Source organism: Lepisosteus oculatus, chromosome 17, assembly GCF_040954835.1.
Source record: "Lepisosteus oculatus isolate fLepOcu1 chromosome 17, fLepOcu1.hap2, whole genome shotgun sequence".
NCBI classification, from domain to species: domain Eukaryota; kingdom Metazoa; phylum Chordata; class Actinopteri; order Semionotiformes; family Lepisosteidae; genus Lepisosteus; species Lepisosteus oculatus.
In genome coordinates, this window is record NC_090712.1 from 6,739,201 (window position 1) to 6,756,606 (window position 17,406).

Consider the following 17,406-nt stretch of genomic DNA (forward strand, 5'->3'; position numbering starts at 1 on the left):
ATTGTTAGATTGTACTATATATTTTGTGAAAACTGAAGTAAAATATTAAGTTAGTTAACCTAAAGCACTGGAACAAGTAAAGGTTTATTCCATGCTGAAAAGAGAAGAAAAGAAACACAACGTTTGACACGGTGACAACGCTGACACCCTTCTTTGGGTGTGACACACCCGAAGAAGGCTCCACAGCTGAAACATTGTGTTTCTTTTCTTCACTTTTCAGCATGGAGTAAACCTTTATTTGTTCCTTTGCAGCCTATGCCTGCTGATGCAGCTCCCTAATTACTACCTAAAGCACTGTTTTTGTAGCAAAATGCTTATAGGTATTTTGGGTTTATGGCGATGTGGAAGTGGCAGTTATACTGTAGTGTTAAAATCACTAGTGGTGATGGTGATGGTGTTTGTTTCCCTAACAGTGCCTGCTGGAGCTACAGAATGAAGCTGTGTTCATGTGGACCACTGAGCTGGAAAATGTGGCCACGCTGTGCTTCAAGGCTCTTGAAGGCTCTAACTACGGCGTCCGTGTAGCGGTGGCAAAACTTCTGGGGACAGTGATGGCCACTGCTTTGATGCCTAAGCAAGCCGCTGGTAAGGACAGCGTTGTGCCCTCTACTGTTGCTCTGCGCTCTGATCAAGATGGGAGACTCCTCAGGGTTTTCTTGGAAGTACCCGCAGTTACTCTTCAGGCAAACTCAGGATCTCCTGTGGCTGACCGGAGATAATTGCATTACTAAAAATGCAGTAATAGTGGTCAAAAGAATATGTACATGTAGACAGGGGTCTTCAGTATTACTTTTCCAAGGTAGGTTGATCATAAGGAAACCATATGAGCCTTAATGAGGCAACAGGCCAGTGAAGTAGGGAATGTCCAAAACATGAGAGCATTTATCATGGAGTGCAAGGAGTACTGAGAATGATTTAATTTCTTATGTATCAGTGAGAGAATGTTAATAGCTGAGTGCAACAATCTTTTAATTTGATGCAAATAGAAATTTTGCACATGGTCTAGTCAGACAGCTTGCCATTGGTCCTGTTTTGCAATGGCTATAGAATTGCCCAGGTATCTGAAAACCCCTATGAGAAAGGGGCTAGCCCATACCGTTTCAGGTGACCTCACATCCGGTTTGTGCCCCTCGGTGCAGTGATGCGTCAGAACGTGAAGCGGGCCACGCTGGAGGAGGTGCTGGAGCTGATGGCCACAGGGTTCCTGCGGGGCGGCTCGGGTTTCCTCAAAAGCGGCGGGGAGATGCTGAAAGGGGGTGGATCTGTCAGCAGAGAGGTGCGAGTGGGAGTCACTCAGGTAACTATTTATTCTGTGGTTCCTGTTGCCACTGTTATTACATATACCCTGCAGTTGGCAGGTGTCCCATCCAGGCTGTAATCCTGCTGTGGGCCCTGTGCTTCTGAGATAGGCTGTCACAACCCTTACCTAGAATAAGCAAATTTCTGATAATGCATAGATGGATCTTATTATTAATTGTCTTTTCATACTTATAATGAGCTTGAAAGCTTTCATTTTCAATTTAACAAGTTAATTTTCCCTGTGCTGTTCTGTCAGGCCTACGTGGTCTTTGTCACCACGCTTGGCGGCCAGTGGCTGGAGAGGAACTTTGCCACTTTCCTGTCCCACGTGCTGGACCTGGTGTCCCACCCCCGCGCCACGCAGACTCACGTGGAGGCGGTCTACTCGCGCCGCTGCGTCTCCTTCATGCTGCGCGCCACGCTGGGCGGCCTGCTGGGCGAAAAGGCCCAGATCGCAGCCGGCAAGGAGATATGCCAGGCCATCAGCAAACAGATGAGAGCCGTTGGTAAGGAGCTTGTTGATGGGGGGGAAATGTCAAGGTTCAGAGCGTTACAGAGTAAGTACTTTTTTTAAACTTTTAGTTTGCTTGCCTTCTTTGCAGTGTTTGCCTTGTCGTGCTTGCTTGCCCGTCTGCTCTCACTTCTTTTGTCATGCAAAAATGAGGAAAATCACACCGTTCTTTTTCTCAGTATCTACAGTATGTTCTCTTCACATCTTTCAGATTAACTACATTCTGTGCTGATAAAATACTGATAAATAGTATAAGAAATCAGCATTTGCATTAAAGAAATAACCCTTTGGGCTGGTGTTGTCTTTTATTTCTTAACATGAGAACTTCAGTACAACTGGGGTATCTATCATCCACAGCCAACATCACTTCTGTTCCTTTCTCAAAGACTTAGCTCATGTTATGGTGTAACAGTCATTGACTGTCACACCAAGCTTTAAGAAAACCATGCCAAAGTTTCACTATTTTTATTTGCTTTGCTTTTTTTACCTTCCAATGTTCTTACTCTGTGATTTGCTTTGAAACCAGTCTTTGTGTGGTGTGTTCCAAAGCTGTTTCTGTTCTGATGCAGATATCACGGTCTTAATAAAAAACACCCGTTTCTTTGACACTTTCCTAAAACATCTGGGCTCTGAAGTTTGGCTTTCGTGTGTTCTGACATCATGACAAGACACAAACTGTAACTTGTTGATGGTGTTTGTAGTAGTTTTCCAAACTGTTTTGCTTTGTTTGATTACATATGTTTTTTGTTTGTTATTCCCCTGAAAAGAGCAGTTGCAAACACCAGAATTTTTGAGGGTATTAAATGCAATTATTTGCAAATCTGGCTAGCATTGCAGAAGTTAAGTCTCCACTCAGCTACGTCATGCATAACCACTAAGATTTCAATTAGAAAAATAAGTGATTAACTTTGATGGAACTTAGCTCCACAGGCCAAAGAGAAAGATTTCATCTGTACCATGATTGACTAGATCCTCTGCAGTACCTCTTTACTACACTGTTGCATACTATTCTTAACTATATTTTAAACTCTTGTTCATTTATAATTCAAACCCCAAATTAAATTTTCAACATGCAAACTGAAAAAAAAAAACTTCAGAGCCCGAACTGCCAACTGTTATAATGGACAAGGATAGAATGATCTTCTATCCTTGAAGTTCTTTGTCTGGTTTAAGATACAATCCAGATTTGATTCCACAGATGTATTCGATCATATAGACTGAAGCTTTAACTGAGGAATTCCTCACCAGAGCTCATTGTAACATTGGATATATGAAGTATGGCTAAATTATCCAATATTTTTGGAAAAATGGTACCCTAGAAATCATACCATTTTTAATTAATATTGTAATAAGAGGTATATTTCCAATTGTATTTTGAGCTCCTGTTATTGAAATACTATTATAGAAGCATCATAATTATCATTTTTGATTACAAAGGTTCCAAATTATGTACTGTATTTGAAAAGTATTGTAATTTGTTTTTATCCACTATCAAAATTATTACTCAATTTCTTATTATTCCATAGCCATCCACAAATTAAGCACACAAACCCAAAGCAGAGCTGTGTGAAGGTTATGAATGATTGCAGTCATCCTTGTGGGAGTTTAGGTGCTATCAGTAATTTTATACTCAGAAATGATTATTTCTCCTTCAGGGTACAGTGCTTTATCATGAGGAATTGTGTGATGTGAGATGGTAAGGGTGACCGGTTTTGTGGTCAGAGCGCTTGTTTGACCATCTCCGCCTTGTGACCCTGAAAGCGGATCAGTGATGAGGGCACGAACGAAACGCCGCGTCGGCTTTGCTCATTGTGGGCAGCCAGGAGGGCGGTGCTGGTGTGTGAAGGCGGGATGAGCGTTAAAGAGGCCTCGCCTTTGCGTTGCAGAAGCGGTGGTGAACGACGCCAGCAGCGAGAACAAGGCGGGGGCGGCGGACGTGTCGGCGAGTCAGCACGTGATGGTGTGCGCGCTCAAGGAGCTGGGCAGCCTGGTGCAGAGCCTCAGCGCCACTGCCTCGCCTCTGATACAGGAGCCCTCCATCGGTGGGTATCCAGCTGCAGGGCCTGAGCTGCATGCAGTCAGGTCTGCTTACTTCCAGTTCACTACCGATTGATTGATTGATTCATTCATTCATTCATCTATTCATCTATTCATGTGCTGTTATGATTTTATGTGACTTAAGTAACACTTATGTTTTGCTTTTGTATGTTTAATGTTTGATGTACTTTTTATGGGAGAAATCAAAGACAAATTTCCACAGTTGTGGTATCTGTCTACAGTATGTGATTCCAGATTTGAAACAACTACTCTTCTGCTTCTTTCTGTTGCTCTCTGGATTTGGAGCTTTCAGATCGATTGTCCAAACAGGACGATACTCCCAGAATGGACACGGCCCAATGTAACACTTCAGGTCTCAAATGCAGGTTGCCTAAATGCTCTTCTAGGAGAACTAATGATCTCTCCACGAGAGAGAGAGTATGCATTTTTAATCAGGCTTGTCATCAGGCAAATGTCAGAGTTTAATGTCCACATGAAGCTTTGTAGATGTTCGTCATGAATAGATTTTGTTATGTCTCAGTTTGTGACAGTTTGCAGGGGAACACTATTTAGGAACCGAACACTTGAACTGAGCCGGCTATGTTGTCTTGTGCTTTTGAAATATTCAGAATACAAAACAGTCTTGACAATTTCCCCAGGGTTTCTTATCAGTGGGGTCCCATGGCACCTCAGCTCCCTGATTATAGCTCTCTGTTGTGCCGGCAGGCCTTCTGGAGACGGTCAGCTCTGTGCTCCTTCACCCCAGCATGGCTGCCCGGCTGGCGGCTGCCTGGTGCCTGCGCTGTGTGGCCGTGGCCCTGCCCTACCAGCTCACTCCGCTGCTGGACCGCTGCGCCGAGCGCATCAACAACCTGAAGGCCTCGCCGGAGGCCGTGAGCGGGTACAGCTTCGCCATGGCAGCCCTGCTGGGGGGCGTACACCAGTGTCCCCTGGGCATTCCCCATGCCAAGGGAAAGGTCCGTATCAGCCGGCAGGCTGCATTCCCATTTCTTATGCGAACTATGAAGAGGGCTCGCAAACCGAAGCTGGTGTTAAAGACTAGCGATCATTCCTTAGACATCATGTCTTCTTCCTTTTGAAATATGTCTTCAGATGGTGGTGAGCATTGCAGAAGACCTTCTTCGGACTGCTGCGCAGAACAGCCGCCTGTCCCTCCAGCGCACACAAGCTGGGTGGCTGCTCCTAGGGGCACTGATGACTTTAGGTGCGTTTCTGCTGCTGGCTGCCGCGTTTTTAAACGGTCCAACAATTTGTCATGGCGCGGCCTACCCGGTCGCGTGCAGTGCATTCAATGGCAGCAGCTTCTCATTGCACCTCCTGCGTCGGATGTGACATTTTTTGTGATGCTGACGTGACGGTGACCATGCTCGCCATGCTTGCTGTGTGCTAGGCCCCTCCCTCGTGCGGTACCACCTTCCCAAGATGCTGCTTCTATGGCGGAACGTCTTTCCGCGCTCTCAGAAGGAGCTGGAGGCGGAGAAGGCCCGAGGAGATTCCTTCACCTGGCAGGTCACCCTGGAGGGCCGTGCTGGCGCACTCTGTGGTAAAAAACACTTGGAATCTGTCCGAATGATCACTTTGAGATCATATAAAAAATTATTTTGGGCCAAGACCTTTAAAACTCTGAGAATTTCTTCTACTCTTTAAGTTCAGGGTGTCAGTCCTTAATTCACCCTTAAAATCTTTAAAACACGCTCTTGTCTCCAGTTAGTGACTTAATAATAAAAAAAGGTTAATATAAGTGCATCGGCTAATTAAATTCACAGGCATTATTTGCTCCTTGTTGATTTTTCAAAAAAGTCTTTCTCATAGTTGGTTTGTTTCAAACTCAAAAGGCTTTACAGCATGCATTTATACTACAGAGTGGACATCTTGATTTCCTTCTGATTCTTGATTAATGAATTGCCTCCTTTCCTATTAACAGCCATGCGGAGTTTTGTGGCTCACTGCCCTGAGCTCCTGACTGAGGATGTGATCCGCAGATTGATGACGCCCATCGAGTGTGCAATGACGATGATGTCTCAGTGAGTGTGAGGTTTTAATTACAATGGAATGTTTTTTCTTGCAGCTGAATGGAAGCACGTTCAGTGATTTTTCTCTACTTCAGGCAGCTGCTTGCTGAACATGAGATTAATATTGTTGAGCAGCTTTTGCCAGCCAGCCCAGCACTAATAGCAGTTAGAAGCCAGCTGTGTTGCCTTGTGCTGTTAAAATATTCAGAATGCAAAATATTGTGGACATGCTAATTGCGTGCATATGCCTATTTTACAGTTACATGGCATGTGAAGAAATTATACTGGTTTCACAGGAATGATGATTTACAGTGCACTACACCTGGAACTTAATAATAGTAATTTCAAAGAGAGCTATTTCAGAACATATTGCATTTGTGGAGTTTTTAATACAAGCAGTTACAGTTGAAATGAGCCATATGGATCTTTTCATTCCATTATGAACTTTTTCTTTAATTTAGCCTGTTGAGGACTTTTTGAGATGCCAGGTGATGCTGTCAGAGGTGTAGGGCGGTGTGTTTTCCAGGGAAGGTCATGTCATGCGATGCAGTAACTGAGTTCCGCCTCCTCAGCATTCCTTCAGTGATCAAAGTGCATGGCGCCCACCTGAAGGCCAGTGCTGCCATGGTTCGCCTGAGGCTCTATGACATCTTGGCTTTGTTACCCCCCAAGACATATGAAGGTAACATGTAGACCTTGTGCCTGAAGCCTTCCCTTATGTTTCCGTATATTATTAATCAGTGTGTGGTATCTTAAGTTCTAGAGCCCCATAAAGATAATTATGTATTTGTGTCTTTTGCACTTACTGATGAGCACTTGCTCGTAACTAGTCCTGATGAAAGCCTTTTGTGCCTAAACATTGACCGTTTGTGTAAATAAAATGTATCTTGGAGTAAAAAGTGTGCCTCTAGCTGACTCTACTTTTTTTATGTTATGTTATGTTTTTCTGGACAGCACCTCCGTGATTTCTGGTTGTGCATTTTTCTTCATCTCCAGCAGTAATTAACCAGTGCTCGGACGTGTAAAATCGGATGCCACGGTAACGGGGTTGACTGGGATCTCTGTTGTTTTCTGTTGCCGTGCAGGAAGTTTCAGTGCTCTCCTGCGGGAGCTGGTCGCAGAGTTCACACTGACTGATAACTCCGCCAACACCACCACCTCTCTGCTGCGGTCACTGTGTCACTACGATGACAGCGTGCTCATGGGCTCCTGGTTGCAGGAGACAGATCACAAGTCCATTGAAGATCAGGTGATTTTACAGAATTACAGGCGTCCAGAGGAACGTGCGTGAGAAGAGCTTTATGTGTGCACAGTAGATGGGATTCGTCACCTGGAGTAAAACAAAGGAAAATTGAAATCTTACGATAAACCTTTACATTATGAGAACAGAGGGGAGAAGTGCCACATCCTTCTTGATACAGTATATACATTCGCATCGGGAACAATAAATTATTTTCTTTGTGTCTGCTTAAAAACAGTGCCTCATCTTGCCTAACCCCACTTATGAGCCCTACTGCTTATTATCTAATTTCTGTTTCTAAATGTAGTCCTACAAACAGTCTCTCACACTCTTCAAGATGGCCGTTCTGCCTTCTCTGGCCGCCATGCTTACGACTTGCTGTTCTTCCATCCCAGCTGCAGCCCAACAGCGCCTCGGGGAGCGGTGCTCTTGAACACGACCCCTCTTCCATTTACCTGCGGGTGCCTGCAGGCGAGGCCATCCCCGGCCCCCTGCCTTTGGGGGTTTCGGTCATCGATGCCTCTGTGGCTCTCTTTGGGGTCGTCTTCCCTCACGTCTCCTTTAAGCACAGGTGAGGCCCCCACTTGTACTTCAGAACTCCAGGAACCCCCTGTGCTCTCAGTGTGAGTGAGGATCACTCGGTTTATCTAGGGGAAACATGGAGTGACCCAAAAGCAGTAAATCTGATCTATGAAGGAAAAGTAAGAATGAACCAAACGGGGTTGTGTTCAACGTCTTACTTGCACATCTCAGCGTGTCTTCAGAGCTGTCTTTTCAGGATATGTTTAAAGGATCGATCCCTTTGTGTGGTGACAGGCTCCAGATGCTGGATCACTTTGCTGAATGTATCAAGCAGGCTAAGGGCGTTCGGCAGCAAGCTGTACAGCTCAATATATTCACTGCAGTGCTCAGCGCTCTCAAGGTGAGTCTCTGCATGAAGCATGAACCCACAAACATGCATCATGGTTGCTATTTCTGTGTCATATTATCCCTTTATATTGATTTAAAATTCTATTTATTCATATTATATTTATGTCCATTTTATTTTATTTGTCTCCTAGGAGACCCCCTTCCGCTTCTCTTATGTGGCTGGATGTAGCTTTCTTTTGTTCATATTCATGGTTATAAGAGTGTTCACTGAGTTAAGAACTACGAAGAGTTGCAAGGATTTGAAGATTTTATTTGAATTGTAATCTCTTTCATGTTTTCAGGCATGACAATCAGAAAGCATCATTAGCTTTGATCTCTCTTGACATAAGGGAATTTGTCCCCCCCACCCCCACCCCCACCACCACCCCTGTCGCTCTCTGCAGGGCTTAGCAGAGAATAAAAGCAGCCTCGGTCCCGAAGAGGTGCGGAAATCTGCCCTGGCCCTGGTGATGGGCGCCCTGGACAACCCCAACCCCATCCTGAGGTGTGCCGCTGGGGAAGCCCTGGGCCGGATGGCACAGGTGGTGGGTGAAGCCACCTTCATCGCTAGGATGGCTCAGTACAGCTTTGACAAGTACGTGGCCACACAGCTCACTGGCCCAGCCTCCCTCTTCTGATTCGTAGACATTGTTATAGGCATTGGAATTTGTATTGTAGCATTTAGCAAAATCTACTCTTAGCCCATTCTACTTATTTTTCAAATCCAAGGATGTCCGTTTTTAAATTAATAAAGGTCATATGAGATTCTTATATCCTCTTTTCCTTTCTGCTATAATGCTTTGCCGGTAAAAATATTTTTCATATATTAAATTTATGACTGAAATTTTAAGACGACTTTTGCCAAAGAATTTAATTCTGAAGAAGGTTTTCTCGAACCTTTTAAGTGTTATGAAGGACTGTAAGAGTATCAAGACAGGTTATTTTATTCCAGATGTTTCATGTTACCCCAAATAAAGTTTGTTTCCGTCATGTTTCAGTCCCGAAAGTCTCCTGGATTTCCTGAATCTCATTCCACAGGCTGAAGTCCGCCCGGGATGTGGTCTCAAGGACAGGCCACTCATTGGCGCTGGGCTGTCTTCATCGGTACGTGGGAGGGATTGGGTCGGGACAGCACCTCAAGACCAGCGTCAGCATCCTGCTAGCACTGGCACAGGATGGAACCTCCCATGAGGTCCAGGTAGGACAACAGGAATCGCCCACCTACAGAGACTGAGCCAGAAATTTAACTGTGTTTTAAGTATCTAGTAAACAGCAGATTATTTTCTATTTTTAATTAACTTGTCAAGGTTTCATATTGCCAAGGTATGTGCATAATTATAAACGCTGTTAGGCATTTCTGTTAGATGTAGATGTGGAACACTGCTCACCTTATCTAATTTTCATAGCACGGCCAACAAGATTTCAGTCTTCTACCATAACAAAATGCTTGTTGCAGTAGAAAACAAAGCGATTTGCTTGTGCATCTCAATGAGGAGCATATTAGTATGACAGACTGCACTCTGTGTTAATTATTACCACTTAATGTTAGTAATTTAAAATAGCACAATCTAACGGCAGCAGTAGTAGTCCAGAATGAAACTCATGTAAACGAAGCATAAGACAAAGACAAGCTAGGCTTCTGAAAAAAAGAACGCATGCGTTTGGATACAGTGCACGGTTGTGTGTCTGTGTGCGTTAAGAAAAGGCTTCTGTTTCGGTGCCCATTTCAGACATGGGCCCTGCACTCCCTGGCTCTGATCGTGGACTCCAGTGGGCCCATGTACCGAGGTTATGTGGAGCCCACGCTGTCCCTGGTGCTGACTCTCCTGCTCACTGTGCCCCCGTCGCACACCGAGGTGCACCAGTGCCTCGGCCGCTGCCTGGGAGCCCTCATCACCACCGTGGGGCCTGAGCTGCAAGGTGACGAGCTGCCCTCTCTGTGAGGAGGGATTCCCCACCGCCTCCTTAAGAACATAAGAATGGTGACAAACGAGAGTGGCCCATACAGCCTTTCTAGCCCTTTCCAGTACAGTAGTTCGTAGCCAATTTGATCTGTGGAGCTCGTCGAGCCATTTCCCGAAGGAAGCCAGGGTATCCCCTTCAACCACATGGCTGTGTAACATATTCCAGATGCCTATAAGCCTTTACATATGGAGGTGCCTCCTGATTTTCTGGGTCACCCTGTTACACATGGGTGGCCGGGACATTGATCTTACTTCTTGCCCATAAATGTGCAACAACATGTTTCACTCCTTAGTTATGCCAGCAAAGGCAGCAGCAGCTAAAAGTGATGATACTAGAAAAAGCAGGCTTTTGAAGGAGGGAACCCCAGGGAATCCTCACCTCTGTAGCCATAACATTTTGCCAGCAGTGCTGTGTGTTGACTTCAAGGCCTAGGATGATATTTTTATAACCGTTAGCTTACTGAAAATCTTTCCACTAGTACATTTTATTTTTGCAACCAGTTTCGTGCATGTCATAGCATGTCATTGCTGAAATCTAATATCAGTGTCATTTTTTAAAAATATGTATTTGATAAAATAGTAGATGGGTTGCACCAGAAGATGGCAGTATTACTTTATTTGGCTACGGAAAAAATCCGATCCTACTTTTCTGCAGCATTATATGCAAATAAATAAGATTAAGAAAAAATCTTGAGGGTTACATTGAGTCCTCATTTCTGCTGATATTAACAACAGCGGATAGCAGGATAAAAAGAAGTGTATGGGATTGTCGCATAATTTTTATTTAAAACCTGTTTGCACAATGAAACTAGGAACAAATTTAAGTATGTTATGTAAATTGATGGGAAATATGTAAAGAGGAACATTAACGCTCTAAAAAACCTAAAACTATTCTTTTTTAGTCTCTTCTGTGGGTAATCGGTTAGGAGACTTTGTATTTCATTTTTAGTTTTTTTTTCTCTTAAACATAAAGTGCTTTCTCCCAGAAACATAATAATATGGACTGATCTTGCCTGATTTAGCCTTTAATTTGAAGATTAAAATTCTGTGCTCACTCCAGCTCTGTGTTGCCAGGTAACAGCGCCACTATATCCACCATCCGCTCGTCATGCCTGGTAGGCTGTGCCATCATGCAGGACCACTCTGACTCGCTGGTTCAGGCGGCTGCCATTTCCTGCCTGCAGCAGCTGCACATGTTCGCCCCACGCCACGTCAACCTCTCCAGCCTGGTGCCTTGTCTCTGTGTAAGCTCACGGCCTTTCATCCTTTTATGTTTCCATTTGTATTAACATTCAAAACATGAAAGCGTCCGTGACAGTCATGTGAATGGTGATGAGCGGAGCCCTAGTCTCTGGCGAATCTGTTGATCCATTGTTTGAAGTCCTCTGTGGGCCACAGGCATCTTACTCCCTGCTGGATGGTTGATGTTCTGGGAAAACTATAAGTTAATAACAAAATTCTTTGACTTCTCCTTTCCCTTGGATGGGAAAAAATCTTATAACTTTCTGCCTTCCTTAAACAGACAAAACCCAGACTTCCATTTTAAAATATTTTAGTTTCACGGACATATATTTGAAGCTAGAAGCTGGGTAGGTGATTCCTAACTCAGGCATCTGAGAGTTAGGTTTGTCTTATAAGTCACTCTCATCCAGGTGACAGGCTTGTTTTTGTATTAACGTAGATCTTCAGTGAGAGAGCAGACATAAGCAATGAATTTCAGCCAGGGGGTGAAGGACTGTACACTCTGGCCTGTTGCAGAGGAGATTTACTGACAGTCCACCTTATTTGCAGAGTGCAGGTTAAGAAGCTGTCAGGTCATGGCAGTACATATAGTGCCTTGCAAAAGTATTCAGAGCCTTTAACAGTTTTCAGTTATTGACTTTCTTAATCTGCTGACAAGTAACTAATTTTGCCTTTAAAACTTTTCTGTTTGAGCATGTGAGTTTGCAATAAATATACTGATTGGAAAAAAATGTCAGTATAATTTGTAATCCAGCAACATTAGGAACCTTTTAAAGGGTCTGAATGCTTTTCCAAGGCACTGTATCTACTTCGTAAAACCCAGGAAGAGAGCTGTTCTTTAATTATTTTCTGGATGGCAGGGTGCAGCACCTAAAATAGCATCCCACGCGCTCATCCTGACATGTGTCTCCCCCAGGTGCACCTTTGCAGCTCCCACTTATTGCTGCGGAGGGCGGCGGTGGCGTGCCTGAGACAGCTAGCACAGAGGGAAGCGGCAGAGGTGTGTGCGTACGCCATGAGTTTGGCCAAGAAGGCTGGCGACAGCAAGGACAGCACCGTCATTAGTAAGTGTCTTCCCTGTCTACACCAGTGAGTCATTCCTAGTGATCTCATTATCTTGAATGGGTCCTACATTGAATTGCTGTTGTGCAAAAAAAAAAACACTCCATGGTCTATCTTGCCCGAATACGAAATTAAAAGTATGCTAATCTTCTCTCTCTGGAATCGCATTTTGTTTCTTCTGCTTGCTTGGACATTGTGTTTTATTCAAGGGGATTGAACTGGAGTAGCTGGGTCAAAGGGCGTAGTTCACTCTGAAAGGTAGCAGTTCTTGAATCGAAAAGTAGATGGTGAAGATAAGGAAGTATGGTAAAGAATTCTGAACTTGAGGGAGTGTGGTGTAATTCTGAGAACTAATGTAAGAAAAGTTGCGTCATAAATACGAAACACACTTGTTTACAGCTAGCTAACAGACTACTGCATAAATGAATTATAATATTATAATTAAGACTTAGAAAATGTGTTGTGTAAGCATATCAAAATGCTGACTGATTCCTGATCTCCCTTATTCTCACCCTATAATGGCAGACCTGAATATTACAGAGACTGGGCTGGAGGGAGTACTTTTCGGCATGCTGGACAGGGAGACCGACAAGAAGCTCTGCTCCGATATTCATGACACCTTGGGTCACATGTTGTCCTCTCTGGCTGTGGAAAAGCTGTCTCATTGGCTAAAACTCTGCAAGGATGTTTTGGCAGCCTCTACAGGTAACGAGCCAGCAGCAGTTCGTTTTCTCTTCTTTCAGTACAAGTCAACTGATATGCCATGCAAATCGATCTCATTTTGTTTAAAGATCGAAGCAGAGATCGTGTACATGGGTGTCCATGGCTGTATTTGTGAACAATAATGGGGGCTGTTTTGTTTAGATATCGGGGCTGCTGTCCCTGTGGAAGCCGGGAAGGAGGAGGAGGACTCGGAGAAGAAGGATGAGATGGACGATGACATCATGTTCACTGCCCTGGGGGAGGACAATAAGTCAAAGCCCTCTGTCGCCCCCCGCTGGGTGACGCGTGTCTTTGCCGCAGACTGCCTGTGTCGTATCATCCTACTGTGTGAGAACGCGGACAAAGCCCACTTTGACCTGGCCGCTGCCCGTTCATCTAAGGTCAAGAATCCCAAAGGTCTGTCCCTCCCTTGTGCTTCATCCATGGGTTACCTCTAAGCCATTGCAAACATGTTGATCCAACGTTGTGCAGTGCTGCATTGTTATGCTTCAACTGAGGCTGTATTTAAAAAAACGTTTAATCCAGATCTGTTCCTTATATGTAACTATTTTACATTTAAAAAAATATGTATAGATATCAATCTGCAATATTTAAGATTTCAAAATGGACTTTTCTTGAAAAATGTCACTTTCAGTCAAGAGCTAAATAAAAAGAAATAAGTCTAGCAAATGCAGGATTATGGTAATTCTCACTAAGTGCATATTTATCCCAGTAATGACTAGTAAATTAGCTCATGTGAGTGTATCCAAATAATTCACTCAGAAGCACTTGCAGTGGCAGGAGAAGTACTGAAGTCTTCTAGTGCAATCTGGGTCAGGGGCTGAAAGCAGCTTTATCACAAATGATATTTCATGTGGAAAAACCCTTTATTTAACTGTGGTGTTCATTCCACCCCTATTGTCACTCTCTGGCATTGACACTACAGGGAAGTCAAATACACTTAGTGAAAGCTGCAAATTACTTTAGACATACAAAACAAGCATATAAACCAACAGAGAGAGAAATCAAGAAACTCATTCAGATTGTGTTTCTCTTCTCTTATATAATCTGAACCTGGGAGAGCACAAATGAGTAAGCAGTAGGAAGTGATTCATACTGACAGGTTATAGATTGCAGTGTTTATGTAACCAGTTCTTATTGGAAATGTTCATTTTTCTGCTCAGTAGTTCTGAAATAGGCATTTGGTTAGGTAATATTGTAGGTTTGATCAACTTGATAAGGGTGAATAAATTAGCCCTTAGACATGTAGGTACAGGTTTGGTTCAGAATTTGGCTCTGCAATCAGTCTTCTTTCGTTGCTGCATAATATTTTGAGAGATTGACAGATCCATTGCTGTTTATATCAGCTGAGCAGTCCCGGTGCTTTTTGGCTGCCTTGTACCCTGATCTTGCCGGATGTCAGGAGCTCAACAAGTCTCAGCCTGGTCAGTAGTGGGATGGGAGAGCTGTAAGGGAAGCTGGGAGTGGTGTTGGATCACCCCTAGGAGGTATTCTTCTCTCTGGAGCACAATTTCCAAACCAATTCCTCAGAATGGTGACTGAGGACACCCTGTTCTGTAGGATGTCCTGTCCTTTGGAAAAAACATTAAAGCAAGGTTCTGAATGAGTAGTAATTTGAGAGTCCGTGGCACTGTTTGAAAGTCGCTTTTGGTTTACACAGTCCAATGTCCTTAATATATCTTAAGTCTCAGTACCACCGATCAGCTGTGTAATGGACCCTCTAGTGCAGAATGGCTGCAGAGCATCACCCAGTTGAGTACTGCACTTCATGGTGGGTGAAGTGTCTCCCTTCCTAAAAATGAAGCACTTTGAGCTCTAGGGATCTGGGATTTAGGATGAAAAGAGCTCTAGAAATGTTAGTAATAAAAATAAGGTCTGACCTGCAGTGTTTATGGGAATGGCGAAGCATGTCCCTGAAACCAACCCTGCTCTCATCTTCATGTGATCATCCATCTCTCAGGTGACCTGCTGGTGCTCCACCTCTCTGACCTCATCCGCATGGCCTTCATGGCCGCCACAGACCACAGTAACCAGCTGCGCATGGCTGGCCTGCAGGCTCTGGAGGACATAATCAAGAAGTTCGCAGCTGTCCCGGAGCCAGAGTTCCCAGGGCACGTCATATTGGAGCAATACCAGGCCAATGTAAGACCACCCTCATCCTCCAGGAAACCTGGGGCAGGGTCCTCAGACCATGCTGCGTTTGCATGAAGGGAAGCTGTATAGTGAGCTTACCTTCTGTCCTGTTTTGTCTGTCTGCATCTTGAGTGTCTTTCAAAAGCATCTCACCTGTGCAGGTTGGACTCATAAAGCAAGTTGCTGTGAAGATGTACTTATTTGTTTCGTGGTGTAATGTGGAACAATCAGTTTTCTTAGCGGTTTAAGCCAAAAATATTCAGCTTGACAATACAATACCATAACCATCCTCTCTTCACAAAGGAGAAAGGATCACGTGCTTTAGATGTGGTGAGCCACATGTACCTGCTGAAATGCAGATAAAAAGAACAAGAAGAATTTGAATTTTTGGATTTGTCATGGAGATATGGTTAGATTATTAAATTGCTCAGAATTTGATTCTCTGTAACTAGAATCAGATTTTATACAGGGAAATGTAAATATTCATTCCAAGGCTGATATACAGCCTAGGTCTGCAAATAAAAAAGATATCGAGTGTATTATCAGTGTAATGTACACATGTGTATCCATTATTAAGCTGAATTTGCAAATTCTATGTTTTATCCTTTGTTAGGTTGGAGCTGCCTTGCGACCAGCTTTTTCACAAGACACTCCCTCTGACATTACAGCAAAGGCATGCCAGGTTGGTCATAACCACTGCAATTTCAGTGCTCTTTTGTAAAAAAATACCTTTCCTTTTATTGGAATTTAACAACCAAGGCATGATTTAATAGAAAATAGAAGGTTGTATATTTTGGTGCTGCTGTTTCACATAGTAGGGAGCTGCGTCAGCATGCGTAGGCTGCAAAAGAACAAGTAAAGGTTTATTTCATGCTGAGAAGAGAAGAAAAGAAACACAACGTTTCAGCTGTGGAGCCATCTTCGGGCGACACCTTACATTTGCCTGTTGTTTCACAATACTTTCGCTCAGTATTGCCCTTGGTAAGGTATTTGTCAAATAGTAAAACTTTTTAGGGGCAACTTGTGGAAAACAGTAAATCTGATCATTGATGTTGTTAATAGAAAATGTATGAACATTTAAATTTCTTAAATTGCCCTTAAATTTCAACACAGAAAGCAGTGCTTCACTTGAATGCAGTGTTGAATAATGTTTACACTGAGTAGGGTATTTTTGGCTGAGCTGGTTGAAATGAACAGGGTTGATGAAGTCTCGTTTTCTTTTTTGCCTGTAACATGCAAAACTTTTTCCAAAAAGGAACTTGCTTTTTCCTGACCCTGATTAGGAAGTAAAGCAAGATTTATTCCACCTTGAAACTAGTCCAGTTCTGAAGAGGATCTGTTGTAAATGATCTCTGGGTACACAAGTCAACAAAATGCTCAAGCCCTGTGGTAAGCTGCTAATCTTGTTAAATGCAAGTCCTTGGAGCAGCCGGCCCATTCTTTGCTGCAGAGCTGGTATGGCTTCACAGAGATTAGTGGTCTCTGGCACGGGATCAGTTGGTTTTGTGACCTACTAATGCTTCTAACCTTCTAACAATCCAGCAGGGTCTCGACATTCGTGAGGGTTTGGTGCAGAGGCCTGCGGTGAATAGCCAAATTCTCATATAACTAAGTCCACCCCTATACCGGCACATATATACCATAGTGTACTAGTCTACCTGTATATTGTAATATGATCATTAAAGTACGAATGCATTGGCTTTAAGTCAATTAAAATAACAGTATAAAAACGGACCATGTTGGCAGGGCGAGGCTGACTCACCAGCTCGATGTGTCTCATGATCCTAGTCTGTTGCACCGCAATCTGAAAGATGAAGGTTAACAACCTTCAGCTCGGTTTCATCTGCTCTGCCCCGAGACAAATTTACAGATGTCAAGACCCTACTGTATTTTTTCTGAGGTTTAAAGCATATAAGATGTGACCTTGTATTATCTAAATGATTACTTAAATTGTTTTAGAATTTGGTATTCTCTACCACGCAAAATGTTGCACATCTTGAAGAATCTGCTGAGAAGGCCCAAAGCAATGAATAGATGATCTAGTACTTTCCTTCTTTTCACTTTGTCCCATTGTCGTGTACTCTCTGAACTTCCCTGCCTTTTTTGCACCGAAATTCTGCAGGGTGATCCATACTTTTTTATGGAAGTTCTTGATTTTTTTAGGGATTCTGTGTGTTCATTTAGTAGATGTTTTTAAGGACACATGTAGACTGCTCGCAGGGAGCACCTTTATGGAAAATTCTCCGAAAACAT

At 43.6% G+C, this 17,406-nt stretch overlaps 1 protein-coding gene across 3 annotated transcripts in view; it reads left to right on the top strand.

Annotated features, from left to right (window-relative positions):
- Window positions 1-17,406, top strand: part of heatr5b (HEAT repeat containing 5B) — a 36,468-nt gene that overhangs the window by 4,962 nt on the left and 14,100 nt on the right. For all 3 annotated transcript variants that reach the window (XM_015363147.2, XM_015363146.2, XM_069179808.1), the window contains exons 6-26: window positions 414-585; window positions 1,140-1,297; window positions 1,556-1,805; window positions 3,697-3,852; window positions 4,574-4,824; window positions 4,961-5,072; window positions 5,259-5,411; window positions 5,793-5,892; window positions 6,453-6,562; window positions 6,966-7,129; window positions 7,516-7,691; window positions 7,937-8,042; window positions 8,434-8,624; window positions 9,068-9,227; window positions 9,760-9,949; window positions 11,068-11,237; window positions 12,152-12,299; window positions 12,823-13,002; window positions 13,162-13,416; window positions 14,981-15,162; window positions 15,767-15,835. In XM_015363147.2, the coding sequence (XP_015218633.1) occupies window positions 414-585; window positions 1,140-1,297; window positions 1,556-1,805; window positions 3,697-3,852; window positions 4,574-4,824; window positions 4,961-5,072; window positions 5,259-5,411; window positions 5,793-5,892; window positions 6,453-6,562; window positions 6,966-7,129; window positions 7,516-7,691; window positions 7,937-8,042; window positions 8,434-8,624; window positions 9,068-9,227; window positions 9,760-9,949; window positions 11,068-11,237; window positions 12,152-12,299; window positions 12,823-13,002; window positions 13,162-13,416; window positions 14,981-15,162; window positions 15,767-15,835 (3,453 nt within the window). The remainder of the gene's footprint in view (window positions 1-413; window positions 586-1,139; window positions 1,298-1,555; window positions 1,806-3,696; window positions 3,853-4,573; window positions 4,825-4,960; window positions 5,073-5,258; window positions 5,412-5,792; window positions 5,893-6,452; window positions 6,563-6,965; window positions 7,130-7,515; window positions 7,692-7,936; window positions 8,043-8,433; window positions 8,625-9,067; window positions 9,228-9,759; window positions 9,950-11,067; window positions 11,238-12,151; window positions 12,300-12,822; window positions 13,003-13,161; window positions 13,417-14,980; window positions 15,163-15,766; window positions 15,836-17,406) is intronic.